The sequence below is a fragment of the Vipera berus genome (genome assembly GCF_964194415.1).
Source record: "Vipera berus genome assembly, chromosome: 3".
NCBI classification, from domain to species: Eukaryota; Metazoa; Chordata; class Lepidosauria; order Squamata; family Viperidae; genus Vipera; species Vipera berus.
In genome coordinates, this window is record NC_138204.1 from 119,841,189 (window position 1) to 119,859,302 (window position 18,114).

Below are 18,114 nucleotides of genomic sequence, written 5' to 3' on the forward strand. Positions count from 1 at the left end.
ACCCCCCAACTATAGTAGTGATCAGATGAAATTTCCTCACAGTGCAAGCAGGAAATTGTTTTAAATAAAAAATTAGCTCCTTCTTGCCTTAAATTGTTTAGACTTCAAATATTGGATTTGTATTTTTCTGTGGTCTGCTGTTTGCCCATTATGTGCAACGCTATGGGAAAAAGGTATCAATGAAACATCATTGGCTCACCAGCTTTTCTTCCCAAAGCCACATTGTCCAACAGTGACACTCTGAGGATCAGTCAGAAAACTGCAGTGAATAGTTTTCTATCCAATTTAAAATAGAAATGCTATTTCACTGTGATTGTTTGTCTCATAGAAATATGTGTATTTTGAAAATATATTTGAATCTTAATTTTAAGGTATTATTTTATTTCTACATTCATTTCTTCATGTAAGCCATTGATCATGATTTTAACTTCCATTCTATTTCTTTGAAATTATGAATTCATAATTATATGGAATTATGAAATTCTAACAATGACATTTATTTGGATTATGTGAATTTGTGCTTTTTTAAAAAGGACCTATCAAAATTTAATAAAATCAAGCTCGTGAAAAAATGTCAGCACTGTCATCTTAAAAGTTAAGTTCTAGCTTCTCTTGCTGACAAAGCCAAAACATATTATTTTAAAGGTGTAAAGGGGGTAGCTGTATTAATCTGCTGCAGATGGAAAGAAGGAAGATTTGAATGGGGAGTGAGCCTGATCCACAATCACTTAGGCAAACATAAATTAATTAATCTCTAAGATGCCACAAAACTCTACATTTGTCTTTTAAAATTCTAGAATCTCATACTCTATTAAACAATTTTATATAGCTACTGATCTCTGTAAATATAAGTGCATGTGCATGTCTTCTTTTCTTTAGACTAGCTAAACTCAAGTCCTGCAGCGGTTCTTCATATGTTTTAGTCTCCAGGCCTTTGATTATCTTTGTTGCTCTTCTCTGAATTTTTCCCAGGCTCTCAATATCCTTTTTTGTCATATGGTGACCAAAATTGGCTGCAGTATGCCAGGTGTGGTCTTACTAGGATTTTATAAAGAGGTACTAATACTTCACGTGTTCTTGATTCCATGCCTCTGTTTATACAACTCAGGATTGTATTAGCTTTTTTGGCTGCTGTTGCACATTGCTGGCTCATAGTCAAGTGATCGTCCACTAGGACTCCAATGTCCCTTTCACAGTTGCTGTTTTTGAGCCAGGTCTCACCTAATCTGTACTTATATCTTTGATTTTTCCTCCCTAAATGTAAAACTTTGTTTTTCTCCACATTAAAACTCATTTTGTTGGATAGGGGCCTTTGTTCCAGTTTGTCTAGATCATTTTGAATCCTGAGCTTGTCTTCTGGGGTATTGGCTATTTCTGCTAGTTTAGTGTCATCTGCAAATTTGATGGGATCCCCTTCTATTTCCCCATCTAAGTCATTGATGAAGATATTGAAGAGTACTGGGCCTAAGATGGAGCCTTGTGGTACCCACTGCTTACGTCTCTCCCTGTGGATGTAGTGCTATTGAGTATGGTTTGTCATTGAGTATGGTTTGTCAGCCAGCTACAAATCCATCTGATGGTGATGCTGTCTATCCAACATTTTTTTAGCTTACCAAGAAGTAAGTTGTGGTCTACTTTGTCAAATGCCTTGCTGAAATCTAAGTATATAATGTCCACAGTGTTTCACTGGTCTACTAATCTGGTCACTTTATCAAAGAATGAAATAAGATTGGTTTGGCATGATCTGTTTTTAACAAACCCTTACTGGCTAGCAGTTACTACTTTGTTTGCTTCTAGTTGTTCGCAGATCTGTTTTTTGATCCCAGGTATTGATGTTAGAATGATTGGTCTGTAGTTTCCTAGGTCTGTTTTTTTCCCCCTTTCTTGAATATGGGAACCACATCAGCCCTTTTCCAATCCTCCCAGTGCTCCAAGATTTTCAAAAGATATGGTGCTATGGTTCTGAGGTAACATCTGCCAGCTTCTTCAGAGCTTTGGTTTGTAATCTGTCGGCTCCTGATGATTTATATTCATCAAGGTCGGATAGGTGTTCTCTTACCATTTTCTTGGTTATTTTAATTTTTGTTTCTAATTTGTCTTTTGCAGTATTTTTTTTGGTATGTTGTGCTATAATTTCTTTTTGTGTGAAGACTGATGTAAAGAATGAGTTAAGCAGCTCTGCTTTCTCCCTATTGCTTGTTACTTCCTTGCCATCTTCTCTCTTTAGTGGACCTACAATTTCCTTGCCTTTTCCCCTGTTATTACTATGTTGAAAAAAACTGGGTTTTTTATTATCCTTGATTTCTGCTGCAAGTCTTTCTTCATTCTGAGCCTTTGGTTTCCTGATTTCATCTTTGCATGTTCTGGGTGTCTGTTGATAATCAGCCTTAGTTATGTGTCTCTCGTTCCATTTTTTGTACTTGTCCTTTTTGTCTTTCAGTTTGTCTGAGAGATCTTTGTGCAGCCATGCTGGTTTCTTCTTGACTTTATGTTTCTTTTTCAATGGTATTGTGCTGGACTGGGCTTTTATGATAGCATTTTTCAGAGTTTCCCATGCTTCTGGAGTTGTTTTCCCCTTTAGGATTTTCATCCATGGAATCTTTCCTAGGTTTCCTCTGAGTTTGTTAAAATCAGCTCTTTTGAAGTTTGATACATTGGTTGAATTATTTTCTATTGCTTGTGTTTGCATTATATTGATTTCCAGTATGACGTGATCACTTTCCCCCAAAGTTCCGGCAGCTTCAACTCCCTCTATCACTTCTTCACTATTAGTAAGAATTAGATCCAGTATAGCTTTACTTCTAGTTCCCTCCTCTACTTTTTGGATGACAAAGTTGTCGGCTAGGTTGGTTAGGAATCTGTTTGATTTCCTGCTCGCTACAGAGTTTGTCCCCCAGCTGATATCTCGGTAGTTGAAGTCTCCCATTATTAATGTGGTATGCTTCCTACATACATTTGTTAACAGCAGGGCTTTTTTTGTCACAGAACGCTCAGAACAGAGTTCCAGCACCTTTTTTGGATGGAACCTTGTAGGGTAGGCAAGGCGGGTTGTATGACATGTGTGAGTTCCGGCACCTTTTTGTTTTACAAAAAAAGCACTGGTTAACAGGTTGGCAAAGAGCCCATTTGTTTCTTCTGATTGGTTGGGTGGCCTGTAATATACACCTATGGAAATGTTATTTTTTTCTCTTTTATATTGACCCATATAGATTCTGGAGGTTTTTTTATCTTTGATCATGTGCATTTCTGTAGATGTAGTATTCTCTTACATATAATGCCAGTCCCTCTCCTCTTTTTGTAGTTCTGTTTCTTTTGAACAATTTGTATCCATCCATCAATACATTCCAGTCGTGAGTTTCATCCCACCAGGTTTCTGTAATGCCAACTATGTCATACCCGCCCTTGTGTAATATTGCTTCTAGTTCACCCTGTTTGTTCCCCAAGCTTTGAGCATTAGTATATAAACATTTAAGACTTCTATGTTTGTCCGTGGGTATGTTTCCTGGATCTCCTGATTGTTGTTTGATTTTTTTTCTTTTTCTCATCTTTGATTTATTTTCTTGGGATTTATGATTGGTTTTGTGTTCTAGAGATTCTAATAATTGGTCACTCTTCCCTCTCAATTTTAGTTGGGCCAGTCTTTTTCCGAGTACATTTTTCCTTGTTTTCATGAAGTGCAGACGTTCCCTTTATTAGTCTTCCCTTCTCAAAACTAAAGATTTTTAGTTCCTTCAGACTTGCTTAATAGTATTACTTTTCTAATTCCTGATCATCCTCAGTACCCTTCTTTAAACCAGTTCCAGTTTTAATACTTCTTAAACAATGGTTTTCCAAACCGGTAAAGTATTTGAGATGGACTGTGATTAATGCAGAATAAAGTTGAATAATACCTTCGGTGATTTAAAAGCTATATTATGTTGATGCAGATAAATTTGTCTTTCTTGCAGCCATATCACATCACAATTGGTCTAGTACACGGGCCGGCAACCCACGGCTCTGGAGCCGCATGCAGCTCTTCAACCTTCTCCTGCGACTCCCAGCCATTTGCAGAGAGAGAGACAGAGACAGAGAGAGGCACTTGCACTTCCCTTCTCTCTCTCTCTCCCCCCTCCTCTCTGGGTGTAACTCACACTGTTCTCTGAGAAGCTGACAACCTTTTTGGGTGGGGCTCCTGCCTTTGCTGCGTCTCCACAGGAAGCAGCAGAAAGCAGGGCAGGAGAACCAGCCCAATAAGAATGTGTGTCAGCTTGTCCGAGAACAGCATGAAGCCAGCTTTCCAGGTGAGCAGAAGATCAGAGAGAGGGAGAGGGAGAGGGAGAGGGAGAGGGAGAGGGAGAGAGAGCGAGCGAGAGAGAGAGAGAGAGAGAGAGCTCATGCACAGCAGCCTCTATTTCTTTTTAATTAAACTCTTCAATCAAGTTCCCCGGGTTTTGTGGCTCCCAGTGTTTTTTTTCCTCTGGGAAATGGGTCCAAGTGGATCTTTGACTATTTAAGGTTGCCAACCCCTGGTCTAGTAGTAAAAACACCAGGCTAGAAAGCAGGGAACCATAGCTTGTTATCCCGCCTTAGGCATGAAACCAGCTGGGTGACTTTGGACCAATTGTTTCTTAGCCCAACCCACCTCCAGGGTGGTTGTGGGGAAAAATAAGAGGAGGAAAGAATATTATCTATGTTTGCAGCCTTGACTTGTTTATAAAAATAATAAAAGCAGATAAAAATCTAATAAATAAACAACCAGTTTATAATTACGATTCTAGGATCTTTTCCCTAACTTCCAGAAACAGAGTAAAACTAGACTGCTCCCTAGAAGTACTAAAAAGGTAAAGTTTAAATAATTTGGGCACATAACATGAAGGCAAAAGTTACAGTTATAGCGGGAGGCCCAGATGCTTAGGAAAAGTGAAGGTGTTTGAAAAAAGAGTTGAAAGAAGTGGCAAGATAGGATCACCTGTGAAGAGAATGAAGAATGTCAAATAGCCACAGTAAAATCATCTGCTCATGCAGAACTACTTGATTACAACAACAAATATCAAGCCAGGCAATACGGTTATCCTTCTCTAATTCCTAATTACACACATAACTTTGCATTTGGTCTGTTGTTAACTTGCAAATAAAAATAGTCAATGTACTATTTTCAATCACACAAAATTCCATACCCCCAAACCATAAAACTCCATTCTTTTAGGCTTTATAAAATATAGCTACTTTGTCTTATTAAATATAATATTTAGAAATATCTCACTAAATATCATATTATCTGCAGTATTTTTTAAAGATAAGCAACATTTCAGCAATGGGGGACTTAGCACTTTTCCCATTTTTTCCTATGCTATTTGATCTTGCATGGTCCTACTTTTAGAAGAAGAAGTAACAGCCAAAAAGGCTAACACAATTAATATCAGTGAATTTTACTTCAGTTCTTTAATTTTTAATCATATCTCTAGCTGTAATCTCACAATTGAAAGTATGCTCCTTCTTTTGGCCCCATTTCTCTTCCTTATCCCTGTGATGTGCAGATGGCCATTCTAATATTCCAAAGCAAAATGTGGAGTCTTGCTTGAAGAAACAAAGTGGATAATATAATCAGTTAGCTTCTTCATTCCCAGTCCCAGATCCTTTGCAGTTTCCTGTCAAAAGACTTTTCTCTTTTTCTTGAGGAATGAGGGAATGGATCAGCTTGGTATTGACTTGGCAGATGTCAATACCAATGTTAATAAACAGAAATAAAAGAATAGCTCCTCTTTTGTGGTTTTAGGAACATTTTGGAATTATTATTTCTATTTTGTTAAGAAACACCAAGGGGATTTGTGACTGAGGAATGACAGAAAGCTGCCAGAAAGTGAAAATACATGTTGTTCAACTGATACTGTCTTACAGCTGAAATGTTTGGCCTGTGTTTAGTTTCTCCACATTTTGTCCTCTGAAGCTGCTGAATTGTGAAGGATTAATTTTTCACTGCATTTCTTAGCCTTGGAGTCACAACTAATAACTTCACACAGTTGTTTTCCTATAAGTTCACTGATCTTCATTCCAATCTTCATTTTATGTCAAGAAGTTGAATTAAAGAACTTCATGATTATGAAATTAAAATTGGAAGAAGTCCCAAGAATGCACATAAAAATATTATAATTAAAAACTAGGTCCCACTGAAACTATATTTGCAAAATTAAAGTCTTAAAGTTTAGAACATATCCGCTAAAGAATCTACAACATTTTAGTAAAAATGAAAGCCTTAATTTTGAATTTCAATTTATAGTAGCTTTTTAGAATTAAGTTGTGTAACATATAGATACTTATGAAGAAGCCTGTAACATTTTTGCCAACAATTTCATTTCCTTTAGGAGAAAGTGACACTGACATTATGATAAAATTCACAGTGCATGCTAGACCTAGAAACCAAGTACAGAAAATCTAATTACACGCATATCCATACCTAACCAAAAAACAGTGGCCAATTTACTTTTGTTGTCTGTACTATAAAAGAATGACTACCCATGAAAAAATATATTTATTGTCATAAGAACATAAATAAAATGAAGTTGGTATTAAAATGTGTAGAATGATTTTGACATTTGAACTTATCTATCCCCCCCAGTCCCCTTCATGGATTACTGCCTTGTCGTGGCGAAGGGGCTTGCGTAATTCAATGAAGCTATGAGCTATGCCGTGCAGGGCCACCCAAGACGGAAAGGTCATAGCAGAGAGTTCTGACAAAACGTGATCCACTGGAGAAGGAAATGGCAAACCACTCCAGTATCTTTGCCATGAAAACCCTATGGACAGTACCAAAAGGCAAAACGATATGACGCTGGAAGATGAGCCCCTCAGGTCGGAAGGCGTCCAATATGCTACTGGGGAAGAGCAGAGGGCTAGTACTAGTAGCGCCAGAAAGAATGAAGCGACTGGGCCAAAGCCGAAAGGACGCTCAGCTGTGGATATGTCTGGTGGTGAAAGGAAAGTCCGATGCTGTAAAGATTTTTTCTCCATAGGAACCTGGAATGTAAGATCCATGAATCAAGGAAAACTGGACGTGGTCAAACAAGAGATGACAAGACTGAACATTGACATCTTAGGTATCAGCGAACTAAAATGGACAGGAATGGGTGAATTTAATTCAGATGACCATCAGGTATACTACTGTGGGCAAGAATCCTTAAGAAGAAATGGAGTAGCCTTCATAGTCAATAAAAGAGTAGGAAAAGCAATACTGGGATACAATCCTCAAAATGACAGAATGATCTCAGTTCGAATCCAAGGCAAACCATTCAATATCACAGTAGTCCAGGTCTATGCCCCAACCACCAGTGCTGAAGAGGATGAAATTGACCAGTTCTATGAAGCACTACAGCACCTTATAGAACTAACACCAAAAAATGATGTTCTTATCATCATGGGGGATTGGAATGCTAAAGTAGGAAGCCAAAAGATAACTGGAATAACAGGCAAGTTTGGCCTTGGAGTGCAAAATGAAGCAGGGCACAGGCTGATAGAATTCTGTCAAGAGAATACGATGGTCATAGCAAACACTCTTTTCCAACAACCCAAGAGACGGCTCTACACATGGACATCACCAGATGGTCAACACAGAAATCAGATTGACTATATGCTCTGCGGCCAAAGATGGAGAAGCTCTATACAGTCAGTAAAAACAAGACCAGGAGCTGACTGTGGCTCAGACCATGAGCTTCTCCTTGCAAAGTTTAGGCTTAAACTGAAGAAAGTAGGGAAAAGCACTAGGCCACTCAGGTATGAATTAAATCATATCCCTGTTGAATATACAGTAGAGGTGACAAATAGATTTAAGGAATTAGATCTGATAGACAGAGTGCCTGAAGAACTATGGACAGAGGTTCGCGACATTGTACAACAGGTAGCAACCAAAACCATCCCAAAGAAAAAGAAATGCAAGAAAGCAAAATGGCTGTCTGAGGAAGCTTTGCAAATAGCTGAGGAAAGGAGGGAAGCGAAAGGCAAGGGAGAAAAAGAAAGATACACCCAATTGAATGCAGAATTCCAGAGAATAGCTAGAAGAGATAAGAATGCCTTCTTAAATGAACAGTGCAAAGAAATAGAAGAAAATAATAGAATAGGGAGGACCAGAGATCTTTTCAAGAAAATTGGAGAAATGAAGGGAACGTTTAATGCAAAAATGGGCATGATAAAGGACCAAAATGGCAGGGACCTAACAGAGGCAGAAGAGATTAAGAAGAGGTGGCAAAATTACACAGAAGAACTATACAAGAATGAGCTTAACGTCCCAGATAATCACAATGATGTGGTCACTGACCTCGAGCCAGACATCCTAGAATGTGAGGTGAAGTGGGCCTTAGAAAAGCTGAGCAACAACAAAGCTAGTGGAGGTGACAGTATTCCAGCTGAGCTATTCAAAATCTTAAAAGACAGTGCAGTAAAAGTGCTACACTCAATTTGCCAGCAAATTTGGAAAACTCAACAGTGGCCACAGGATTGGAAAAGATCAGTTTACATTCCAATTCCAAAGAAAGGCAGTGCCAAAGAATGTTCAAACTATCGCACCATTGCACTCATTTCTCATGCTAGTAAAGTCATGCTTAAAATCCTACAAGCTAGACTTCAGCAGTATGTGGATCGAGAACTACCAGAAGTGCAGGCAGGATTTCGAAGAGGCAGAGGAACTAGAGATCAAATTGCCAACATACGCTGGATCATGGAGAAAGCTAGGGAGTTCCAGAAAAACATCTACTTCTGCTTCATTGACTATGCTAAAGCCTTTGATTGTGTGGATCATAACAAACTGTGGCAAGTTCTTAAAGAGATGGGAGTACCAGACCATCTTATTTGTCTCTTGAGAAACCTATATGCGGATCAAGAAGCAACAGTGAGAACTGGACACGGAACCACTGATTGGTTCAAAATTGGGAAAGGAGTCCGGCAAGGCTGTATACTGTCGCCCTGCCTATTTAACTTATATGCAGAGCACATCATGAGAAAGGCAGGGCTAGATGAATCAAAAGTTGGAATTAAGATTGCCGGAAGAAATATCAACAACCTAAGATACGCAGATGATACCACTCTAATGGCAGAAAGTGAAGAAGAACTAAAGAGCCTCTTGTTGCGGGTGAAGAAGGAGAGTGCAAAACTTGGGTTGAAACTTAACATTAAGAAAACCAAGATCATGGCATCTGGCCCTCTCAATTCCTGGCAAATAGATGGGGAAGAAATGGAGGTAGTGACAGATTTTATTTTCCTGGGCTCCAAGATCACTGCAGATGGGGACTGTAGCCAAGAAATTAAAAGACGCTTGCTCCTGGGGAGGAAAGCCATGGCAAATCTAGACAGCACACTAAAAAGCAGAGACATCACCCTGTCAACAAAAGTGCGTATAGTCAAGGCTATGGTCTTCCCAGTTGCAATGTATGGCAGTGAAAGTTGGACCATAAGAAAGGCTGAGCGCCAAAGAATTGAGGCCTTTGAACTGTGGTGCTGGAGAAGACTCCTGCGAGTCCCTTGGACTGCAAGGCGATCAAACCGGTCAGTCCTAGAGGAGATCAACCCTGACTGCTCTTTAGAAGGCCAGATCCTGAAGCTAAAACTCAAGTACTTTGGCCACCTAATGAGAAGGAAGGACTCACTGGAGAAGAGCCTAATGCTGGGAAAGATCGAGGGCAATAGAAGAAGGGGACGACAGAGAATGAGGTGGCTGGATGGAGTCACTGAAGCAGTAGGCGTGAGCTTAAATGGACTCCAGAAGATGGTAGAGGACAGGAAGGCCTGGAGGAATATTGTCCATAGGGTCGCGATGGGTCGGACACGACTTCGCAGCTAACAACAACAACAACATCCCCCCCAGTGGTGAAATAAAGGTCCTTCTGCACTATAACTTTTGAAATCTTAAGAAGCAGTTTATTGGCAAATCTTTCAGGCTCTGTATTGTAAAACGTCAGAGGGGTTTGGCATGGCAAAAAAGGCCACAATTTGTTAAAAAAACAAAACCTGTTTTTTCACTTATGGGTATAAATTTAGAAATAATTACAATAATTTATATGTAAATGCTGAAAACAAATTAAATATAGCATATCTGAATGTATAAATTTAACTACTGTATAAACATGATTATTTAGGGAGCAATACATGGAGAAGGAAAAGAGCAGAGTTTGGTGCTCAAGAATCAACAGAACTTTCCAGACTTCTGTTGCTTTTCCTTCTGTTGCAAGCAATGAGGGGGATTCTAGATTACCTCTAGATCTGCTCTAAATATTCTCCACATTTAGAGGCAGGGAAAAATATCAGCTCCTTACATCTCTCTTTTGAAGCTTTCCAACACTAGCAAATTAGAAAATGGCTGGTTGGGAAGCAATAAAGAGAGAAAGTAATGTTAACATTTTTATTACTACTTATTTATCATTTATCAAATTTATATGCCATCCATCTCACTATCCAAAGAGACTCTTTATCCCTGCAATGAAAGCTTGAGAAACTTGAGAAAGCCCCTGGCATCTGGGATTCTATCCCAAGCCTAAAGACAAGCCTAGACACATTTTGCTGAAATGTGCAACATTAAAATGAAAGAAAATATGATGCTATGAATTTGATATCCTTCACTGATGCAACTGGACCTGCTGTGGTAGCTTTGCTCCCTAGCATCTAATGGGTGACTGAGGTTAATTTCTCTTTCATGGGTTTACAATCTCCATAAAATAGTTCCATAATGTCGATGAGGTTTGGTGGAAGGACCAAAGAAGCTATGTAAAGAATCTGGTGTTCAAAGTTTAAGAAAATGAGAGGAAAGAGAGCTGGCAATACTGATACTACATCAACTGAATTATATTAAATTGAACATTGCAATGTAGCTGCTCTTTAGACATACAATTCAGGATTATCCAATGTCTTGTCTGTTTTAGAGGTCTGTGTGTTTCCATCATACATTACTTATGTAATTGTAAACAACCAGTGCTTTTTTTGTAAAAGAAAAAGGTGCCGGAACTCACATAGGCCTTGCCTACCCTACAAGGTTCCATCCAAAAAAGGTGCCGGAACTCCGTTCTGAGCGTTCTATGACAAAAAAAGCCCTGTAAACAACAATAACTTATAAAGGCATTGCCCCAACAGTTGTACCAGGGATCTTTAAACCATTAAATCTAGTAGTACTGATGCTAGATTTCATAGTGCTTGTGAAAGGCAATATTTAGGCAAATTGAAAATTATTTAGTTAACTGAATAAATGAAAAAAATCATTTAGCACAAAAAGATCATGGAATCTGAAATAAAATAAATGATTATAAAATTCTTTTACCTTAATGTCATGATCCATTTCTGAACTTAATTGATTTTCACTGTTGCCTACAAAAGGAACACTATTATCACCATTAAGGGTATTTTTAATAGTGTGACCATTCGGTGTCAAGAACATAAATTCATTCTTCCTGGATTCTGAGGCAAGGCAAAGTTGGTAGGAATAAGGCAGAGTCCCATCTTGAAAATTGGGTGGAAATATGACCCCAGCTGTGGAATGAGAAACGGGAGCAAAACATGGTAAGAAACTGGACTTTCCTGACTGCCGGAGTTTGATGGCAATGGCCAGAATCACTGACAAGAGGAATAAAAATGACATCACAGCTAAGGCCATCACCAAATAGAACTGCAGGTCCAACTGATCCTCTGAGCTGTTCATCTGGCTTTTCATCTCCGGAAGGGCCTCCTGGAAGTTCTCAGCAAACACCAGGTTCAGAGTGACAGAGGCCGAGAGGGGCGGCCGTCCATTATCCTTCACCAGAAGGACCAGTCTCTGTTTCACAGCATCTCTCTCCATAAAGTTTCTTGCTGTCCTGATCTCACCCGTATGGGAGCCAACAGTGAAGAGGGCCGGTTCAGTGGCTTGGATCAGCTGGTAGGAGAGCCAGGCGTTGTGTCCGGAATCAGCATCCACGGCCACCACTTTTGTTACCAGATAATCTGCCTCGGCTGAACGAGGAACCATCTCAAAGAAGGCAGAGTCCTTGGAGTCTGGGGAAGGGGACAGGATTTGAGGGCTGTTATCATTCCGATCCAGGATAAACACCCTGACTGTGACGTTGCTGCTGAGAGAGGGACTCCCGCCATCTTGGGCCTTCACCTGCAGCTGGAATTCCCTGAACTGCTCATAGTCAAAGGACCGCTGGGCGTAGATGGTGCCGGTCTCAGAATGAATGGAGATATAGGAGGAGATGGGAAGTTCTTCTATGTTGCTGGTGAGGATTGAATATGTGATGTGTGAGTTTTGATCCACATCCGGATCAAAGGCTTGAATCTGGAAGATGGAGGCACCAGAAGGATTGTTCTCTGGCACGTAGATGCTGTAGGACGCTTTCTCAAAAGCAGGGGCATTGTCATTGATATCAGAGATCTGCAGCAAGATGGTTTTGTAGGTGCTCAGTGGAGGGATTCCTTTGTCAGTGGCTGTGATTGTAATATTATATTTAGAAATTCTTTCTCTATCTAGAGGTCTATCTATTAAGAGCTTGTAGTAATTATTAGAAAAAGGCAGGATCTTGAAAGGGGTATCATTTTCTAAATAACATGTAACTTTTCCATTATCATCAGCATCTTTGTCATTTGCACTGATTAAAGCAATTAATGTTTCAGGTGGAGTATCTTCAGAGAGTGAGCTAAACAAGGAGACCAGGTTTATCTCTGGTGCATTATCATTCTCATCACATATTTTTATTTCAATATTGCTGTTTGCTTCTAAGCCACCACCATCTTTGGCTACTACTGTTATTGTATATTCTGCAGTTTCCTCAAAGTCCAAGGGGGACATAAGTGTAATGCTTCCATTTATTGGATTCAAATGAAATATTGGATGATTATTTCCAGGCATATTGCCAAAATGATATCTGATTTGGGCATTTGTACCATCATCTTTATCAGAAGCAATAACCTGGAGCACAGGGGACCCTACTGGAGTATTCTCCTCCAACCTAACCTTATAGAATTCTTGACTGAAAATGGGTGGGTTGTCATTGGCATCAGTGACATTAATCCATATATGGGCAGTCCCGGTTTTTCTTGGTTCACCACCATCCAGGGCTGTAAGGATCAAATGTACATATGGTTCATTTTCACGATCCAATGGATTATTAATCACTAGTTCTGTGTATTTATTTCCATCTTTTCTCTCTCCAGTCTCCAAATTACAACATAGATTGGAACTAAGCTCATAGTTTTGAAGCGAATTCTTTCCAATGTCAGGATCTTCAGCTTTTGCAAGGAGAAATCGAGTTCCAGGTAAAGTGGTTTCACTTATTTCTAAGTTGAAGTTGTTGTCCAAGAAATAAGGTGCATTATCATTAATGTCCTCAACTGATACAGTTATATGGAAAACATTCAAAGGATTTTCAACCACAACTTCAAAACTCAGAAGACAGAGTGGAGCCTTCCCACATATTTCTTCTCGATCTATCTTTTCATTTACATAGAGGTTTCCATTCTCTGCATTGATGCTGAAATAGTGCATTTTTGCAACAGAAACTAGATGTAAATTTTGTTTTTTCACTTCCCTGATATTCAATCCCAAGTCCTTTGCAAGATTCCCCACAACAAAGCCCTTTGCCATCTCTTCTGGTATTGAATAACCAATATGTTTTGAGACAGCCCAGTAGGGGAAACAGAATAGTGAGAGAAACAGTACTTGCCTTGTGAATGCTTTGCCATTCTTTCGGTCTCTTGTGTCCATCTGTCTTCTTCAATAATAGGCTATAACCTCTTCCTCTTCTTTTTTTAAACTTATTATGATTAGGTGAAATGATCTTGAGAATAGATGAAATCTGAACAAAGAAAATGGCCCTTTTTCTTATACCACCTGAACCCGTTTTCCTTCGGTCTGCAAATCAGCTCTGAATCTGTATCCTTCAATTTTCCTGGATAACATTGATAGAACTGCATATCGCAGATAGCATGAACTCTTTTTAGCAGTCTGTGCTGGCCAACAGCGGCACTTTGAGGTTTAGGCAGAGCATTGCAAGAACTTTTATCTTTACCAATTTAAAGCTAAGGATTTAAAACGTGTTGTGGTATGGCTGAATGCTTCTACATTCACACGCGTGTTTCTCTTTTTTCTGTAGTTTTCTTTCATGCTTCACACAGCTCTGTTTTTTTTAAACATACATGCACGCAATTTATTTTGCAACTTTGAATGGAAATTGTATTGGTAGACGATATTTATATGAACTATAATAATTTCTCAGTAACAATTTACCACTTATTTATTGATGTGGCATCTGTTAATATAGAACTGTGGTCAGCATGACTTTTGATTGATGGATTCTAAACTCAGTAAATGAAGGGAAATAGTGTACCCAAATAGAATATACAGTACATGTCTTCAAAAAAACCTCGTGAGCAGACCATGAATAAAACAATGGATATTATAAATAGTTATGAATTTTGTGGTGATAATACTTTTTGTGTCCCCTGACAATAATTTCACTGAGCAGGAATTAATTAATTAAAACAAAAAAGTTATTTTCCTTTCCCTTTCCCAAATCATGCTCAGAATTTTATCTTATTCAGGCTAAGTCATCTTTTTAGATAACTATTTCCAAATCTTTAGCTTTTCTTCCAAATTGCTCCAGACTCCTGTTTTAATGTCATTTCCTACACAATTCCCAGCTCTGTCTTTTTTCATATGGATAGATCAGAATTGTAGAGTGAAGTGACTCTATAGACTGTAGCAGCATTGTGATACTAGCAGTTTTATTTTCAGTCCCTTTTCTAACAAGCACTCTGGAAAATTCATGGTTCACATCAGTTTATTTATGAGTTGGTGATAGATCACCCTGCCTCAATAAAATTCAAATAATGCTACAGTTAATATTATTTATAGCAAGAACTTTCAAATATTTTCCTACTGTGTTTCCTATTTCAGAAAATGGGAGACCATGAGTTCTAGTTTCACCTTAGGCACAAAGCCAGCTGGGTGCCCTTAGGACAGTCACTTTCTCTTAGCCATACAAAGGAGACAATGGCAATTTACTTCTGAAAAACCTTGCCAAGAAAACTGCAGGGACTTGTTTAGGCAGCCTCCAAGAACTGGAAAAAATTGAACGGAAGAAAAAAATAATCACACACAGAGACATTCTTCTACTTAATGGCTGTTAAATTTACTTTTGAAGATGAATATTTCTAAACAGTCCAAGTTACCAAGGTATATTTATTTTACCAGAACATATTACTTTTAAAAACAGAGATGTTAACATATTGCTAAGAAAATTCTTTGTGTTATTTAAAAAAGACACACAAAGTGGAGAGCAAAGAAATTCACTATCTGTTGAGGTAACAGGGTGATAGAAAAATGCTAAATTATTGCTGAAATTAACTTCAGGGTAAATCTTGAGGTGAAATCTATATGTACATAACAAGGAGGAATTAATAATTTGCCATGGTAAGAACAGAAATCATAGCCACCTCACCTCAACTTCAAACCAAATTTTGAAGTTTTAGAGTGGTTGTAAGAAAAAGCAGAAATTACACACTCCCACCTCATAAGTTACTGTGGCTTTTGTCTATAAAGATTCATTCTCACGGATCACTTTTTAAATAATTAAGCATTATCAGAATCACAGTAATTTTTCACAGAAATTATGAAGAAAAATGATTGCACAGATTTTGTTAGAGATCTATGAATTTACAGCGAAACTGCAGAGGAGGGGAATGTTCTTTATTCAGGAACGTCCATTGAATGTCCACTGACATAATGTGGGAATTTATGTCATTTGGTAAATGACATAATAGATATGATGCAAGTAGGTACAAATGAGATCATTGGAACAACTCATGTAAATCACAAAAGAAATTGGGTCTGTTGTATGCAAAACCCATTGTACTGAGGTGCAACTGGGATTTTAAAAGTTCATTGGAACAGTCAAGATCTATACTCAGAGTTGATGTATAAAGTGAAGTGAAGTGAAGTGGAGTAAAAATGTTTTCATTAGTCAGTTTTCTTAGTGTTAATGTAGGACATGATTCTGAATAAAGATTCTGAAGTAAGAGAAGAGCAGCCATTAAACATCTTGATGTGTTTCAAGGTCATTCCTTCTTTCTCTACCTGAGATATATATGTAGAGAAGGCAAATCAGATAAGAAATTTTGACTGTATAGTCTCATCATAAGGATTCTCTAATAATGTAGCTACAGATACATTGGTATCAAACCAATAAAAATGGTTGTTTACAAGGAAATTATTCAGTGAAATTGCAAATGATTAGGTTATGTTTAATAAATTCACCAAATTATATCTGAAGAAGAACTGGCTGTAATAAACCACTACTACATATATCTTGGCCAATATATCTCAATGAGAGGTGATACAATAAAGGAAATTGAATGGCGTGTTAAATGTGGTTGGCAGGCATTCAGCAAGCTAAGTATAATTTTCAAGAACAACTTCCCCCCATGCCCGAAAAGTTTACGATCAGTGTATGCTACCTACTCTAACTATATGACAATGAAACATGGGCACTAATCTCACAATTGATACAAAAGCTAGGAGTGGCACAAAGAGCCATGGAAAGATACATACTCAGCATTACAAGACAAGATAGAAAGACCTGCACATGGATTACAGAACAAACAAAAGTATACGATATCATCAAGAGAGTAAAAGAATTTAATAGAAATGGGCTGCTCACATGGCAAGAAGTGATGGCAGATGGACCAATGCAGTTATAGAATGGATCCCATTTGATAAAAAGTATCTACAAAAGACACCTAAAACAAGATGGAGCAATGACATAAGCAAGTATTGCAGGCCCAATTGGCCAAAGAAAGCTCAGGACTGTGTTGGTTGGAAACATGCGGAAGAGGTCTTCATCCTGCAATCGATAAGACAATGGCTAAAATGATGAGGAGGAAGAGGAGGAGGAGGAGATTTATTAGTCATGTCAATTCACTATCATACTTTCTTAATCTCTTGAATGTCTAAGTATGACTTAGCAATTGCTTATAAAGAAAAGTTATAGGGTTACTATTTTTAGAAAGTCGATTAAATATTAGATATGGAAAGGGTTCGGAAGCATTTAGGGCCTTGACTTCTCTTATATATGAAAAGAGACATTCCATTATCTGTTTTTAGCAAATTATATTTATGCAGCAAAAAATACCCATTCAAAATAACAATAAATACATGCATGTATAAGGTTAAAGTATATACTCTACATTCCAAAAATTTTGCCTTGTTATTATCACATTTATCCCATATTGTTTATTAATGTGATCAGTTTAGAGCTGGTCTGCTATCATGGTAAAACACTCATTTCTATAATGTTAAGATTATCAAAGAACTTGAAGTATTGTTTAAACAAGTTTGTTGACTCCTTAAACTTAGCATATTGTGGCTGTGCTCTGAAAGAAATGGAAAGGCAAGATATATGCAGAGCATTATGAAAACATTATTTTTTTTATTTTTCAGGCCTCCTCATATAATTATGATTTAAATCCCAAAATCAATGTTTCATAATTAAAGTGCCAACTATTTGGCAGCGCCAAGCCCATCTTGACTGAACTAGAAAATTAAGCGAAATTGGTCCTGGTCAATACTTGAATGGGGGAGCTAACTGAGAAATCCATGGTTATAGTTTACAATGAAAATTCAAAAAACAGCCCAGAAAAATACGATAACAATACTTCTGACTCCATCATAGACATAAAACACCATTAGTAAGTCGATTTAAGTCATCAGGAGTTGATCCAGTGACAACTTACTTGTATCCTTTTGTAGAAAAAAATGTAAAATGTAAATGATTTGCAAACTCTAATAATGAAAATCAAGGAGCATAGTGAAAAAATGGGACTACAGTTAAATTTTTAAAAATACCAAACTAATTACAACAGGCACAGCAATCAGTCTTAACACTGACAGAGATGATATTGATATGGTGAATAGCTTCAGCTTTTCTGGATTAATAGTTGCAAGGAGCCAGCAGAAGAAATATGCCGCAGACTCCCACTTGGTAGAGTAGCAATGAAGGCCCTAAAAAAGATTATTATATGCCAAATTGTGTCTTTATCTTCAAAGATCAGAGTTGCGTAAGGCAATGGTTTTTCCTGTGACAAACTATGGATGAGAAAGCAAGACTTTGAAGTAGGATAGCAATAGTATCG

At 38.0% G+C, this 18,114-nt stretch overlaps 1 protein-coding gene across 7 annotated transcripts in view; it reads right to left on the reverse strand.

Moving 5' to 3' along the window:
- Nucleotides 1-18,114, reverse strand: part of LOC308665430 (protocadherin gamma-C3-like) — a gene marked incomplete at its 5' end in the record, with an annotated part of 208,181 nt that overhangs the window by 82,274 nt on the left and 107,793 nt on the right. The window contains one exon of one of the 7 annotated variants that reach the window (XM_081323459.1): nucleotides 11,273-13,853. The exons of the other annotated variants lie outside the window; for them this stretch is intronic. Coding sequence (XP_081179585.1) covers nucleotides 11,273-13,690 — 2,418 coding nt within the window. Of the gene's footprint in view, nucleotides 1-11,272; nucleotides 13,854-18,114 lie in introns of those variants that run through there. 7 annotated transcript variants of the gene reach the window in all.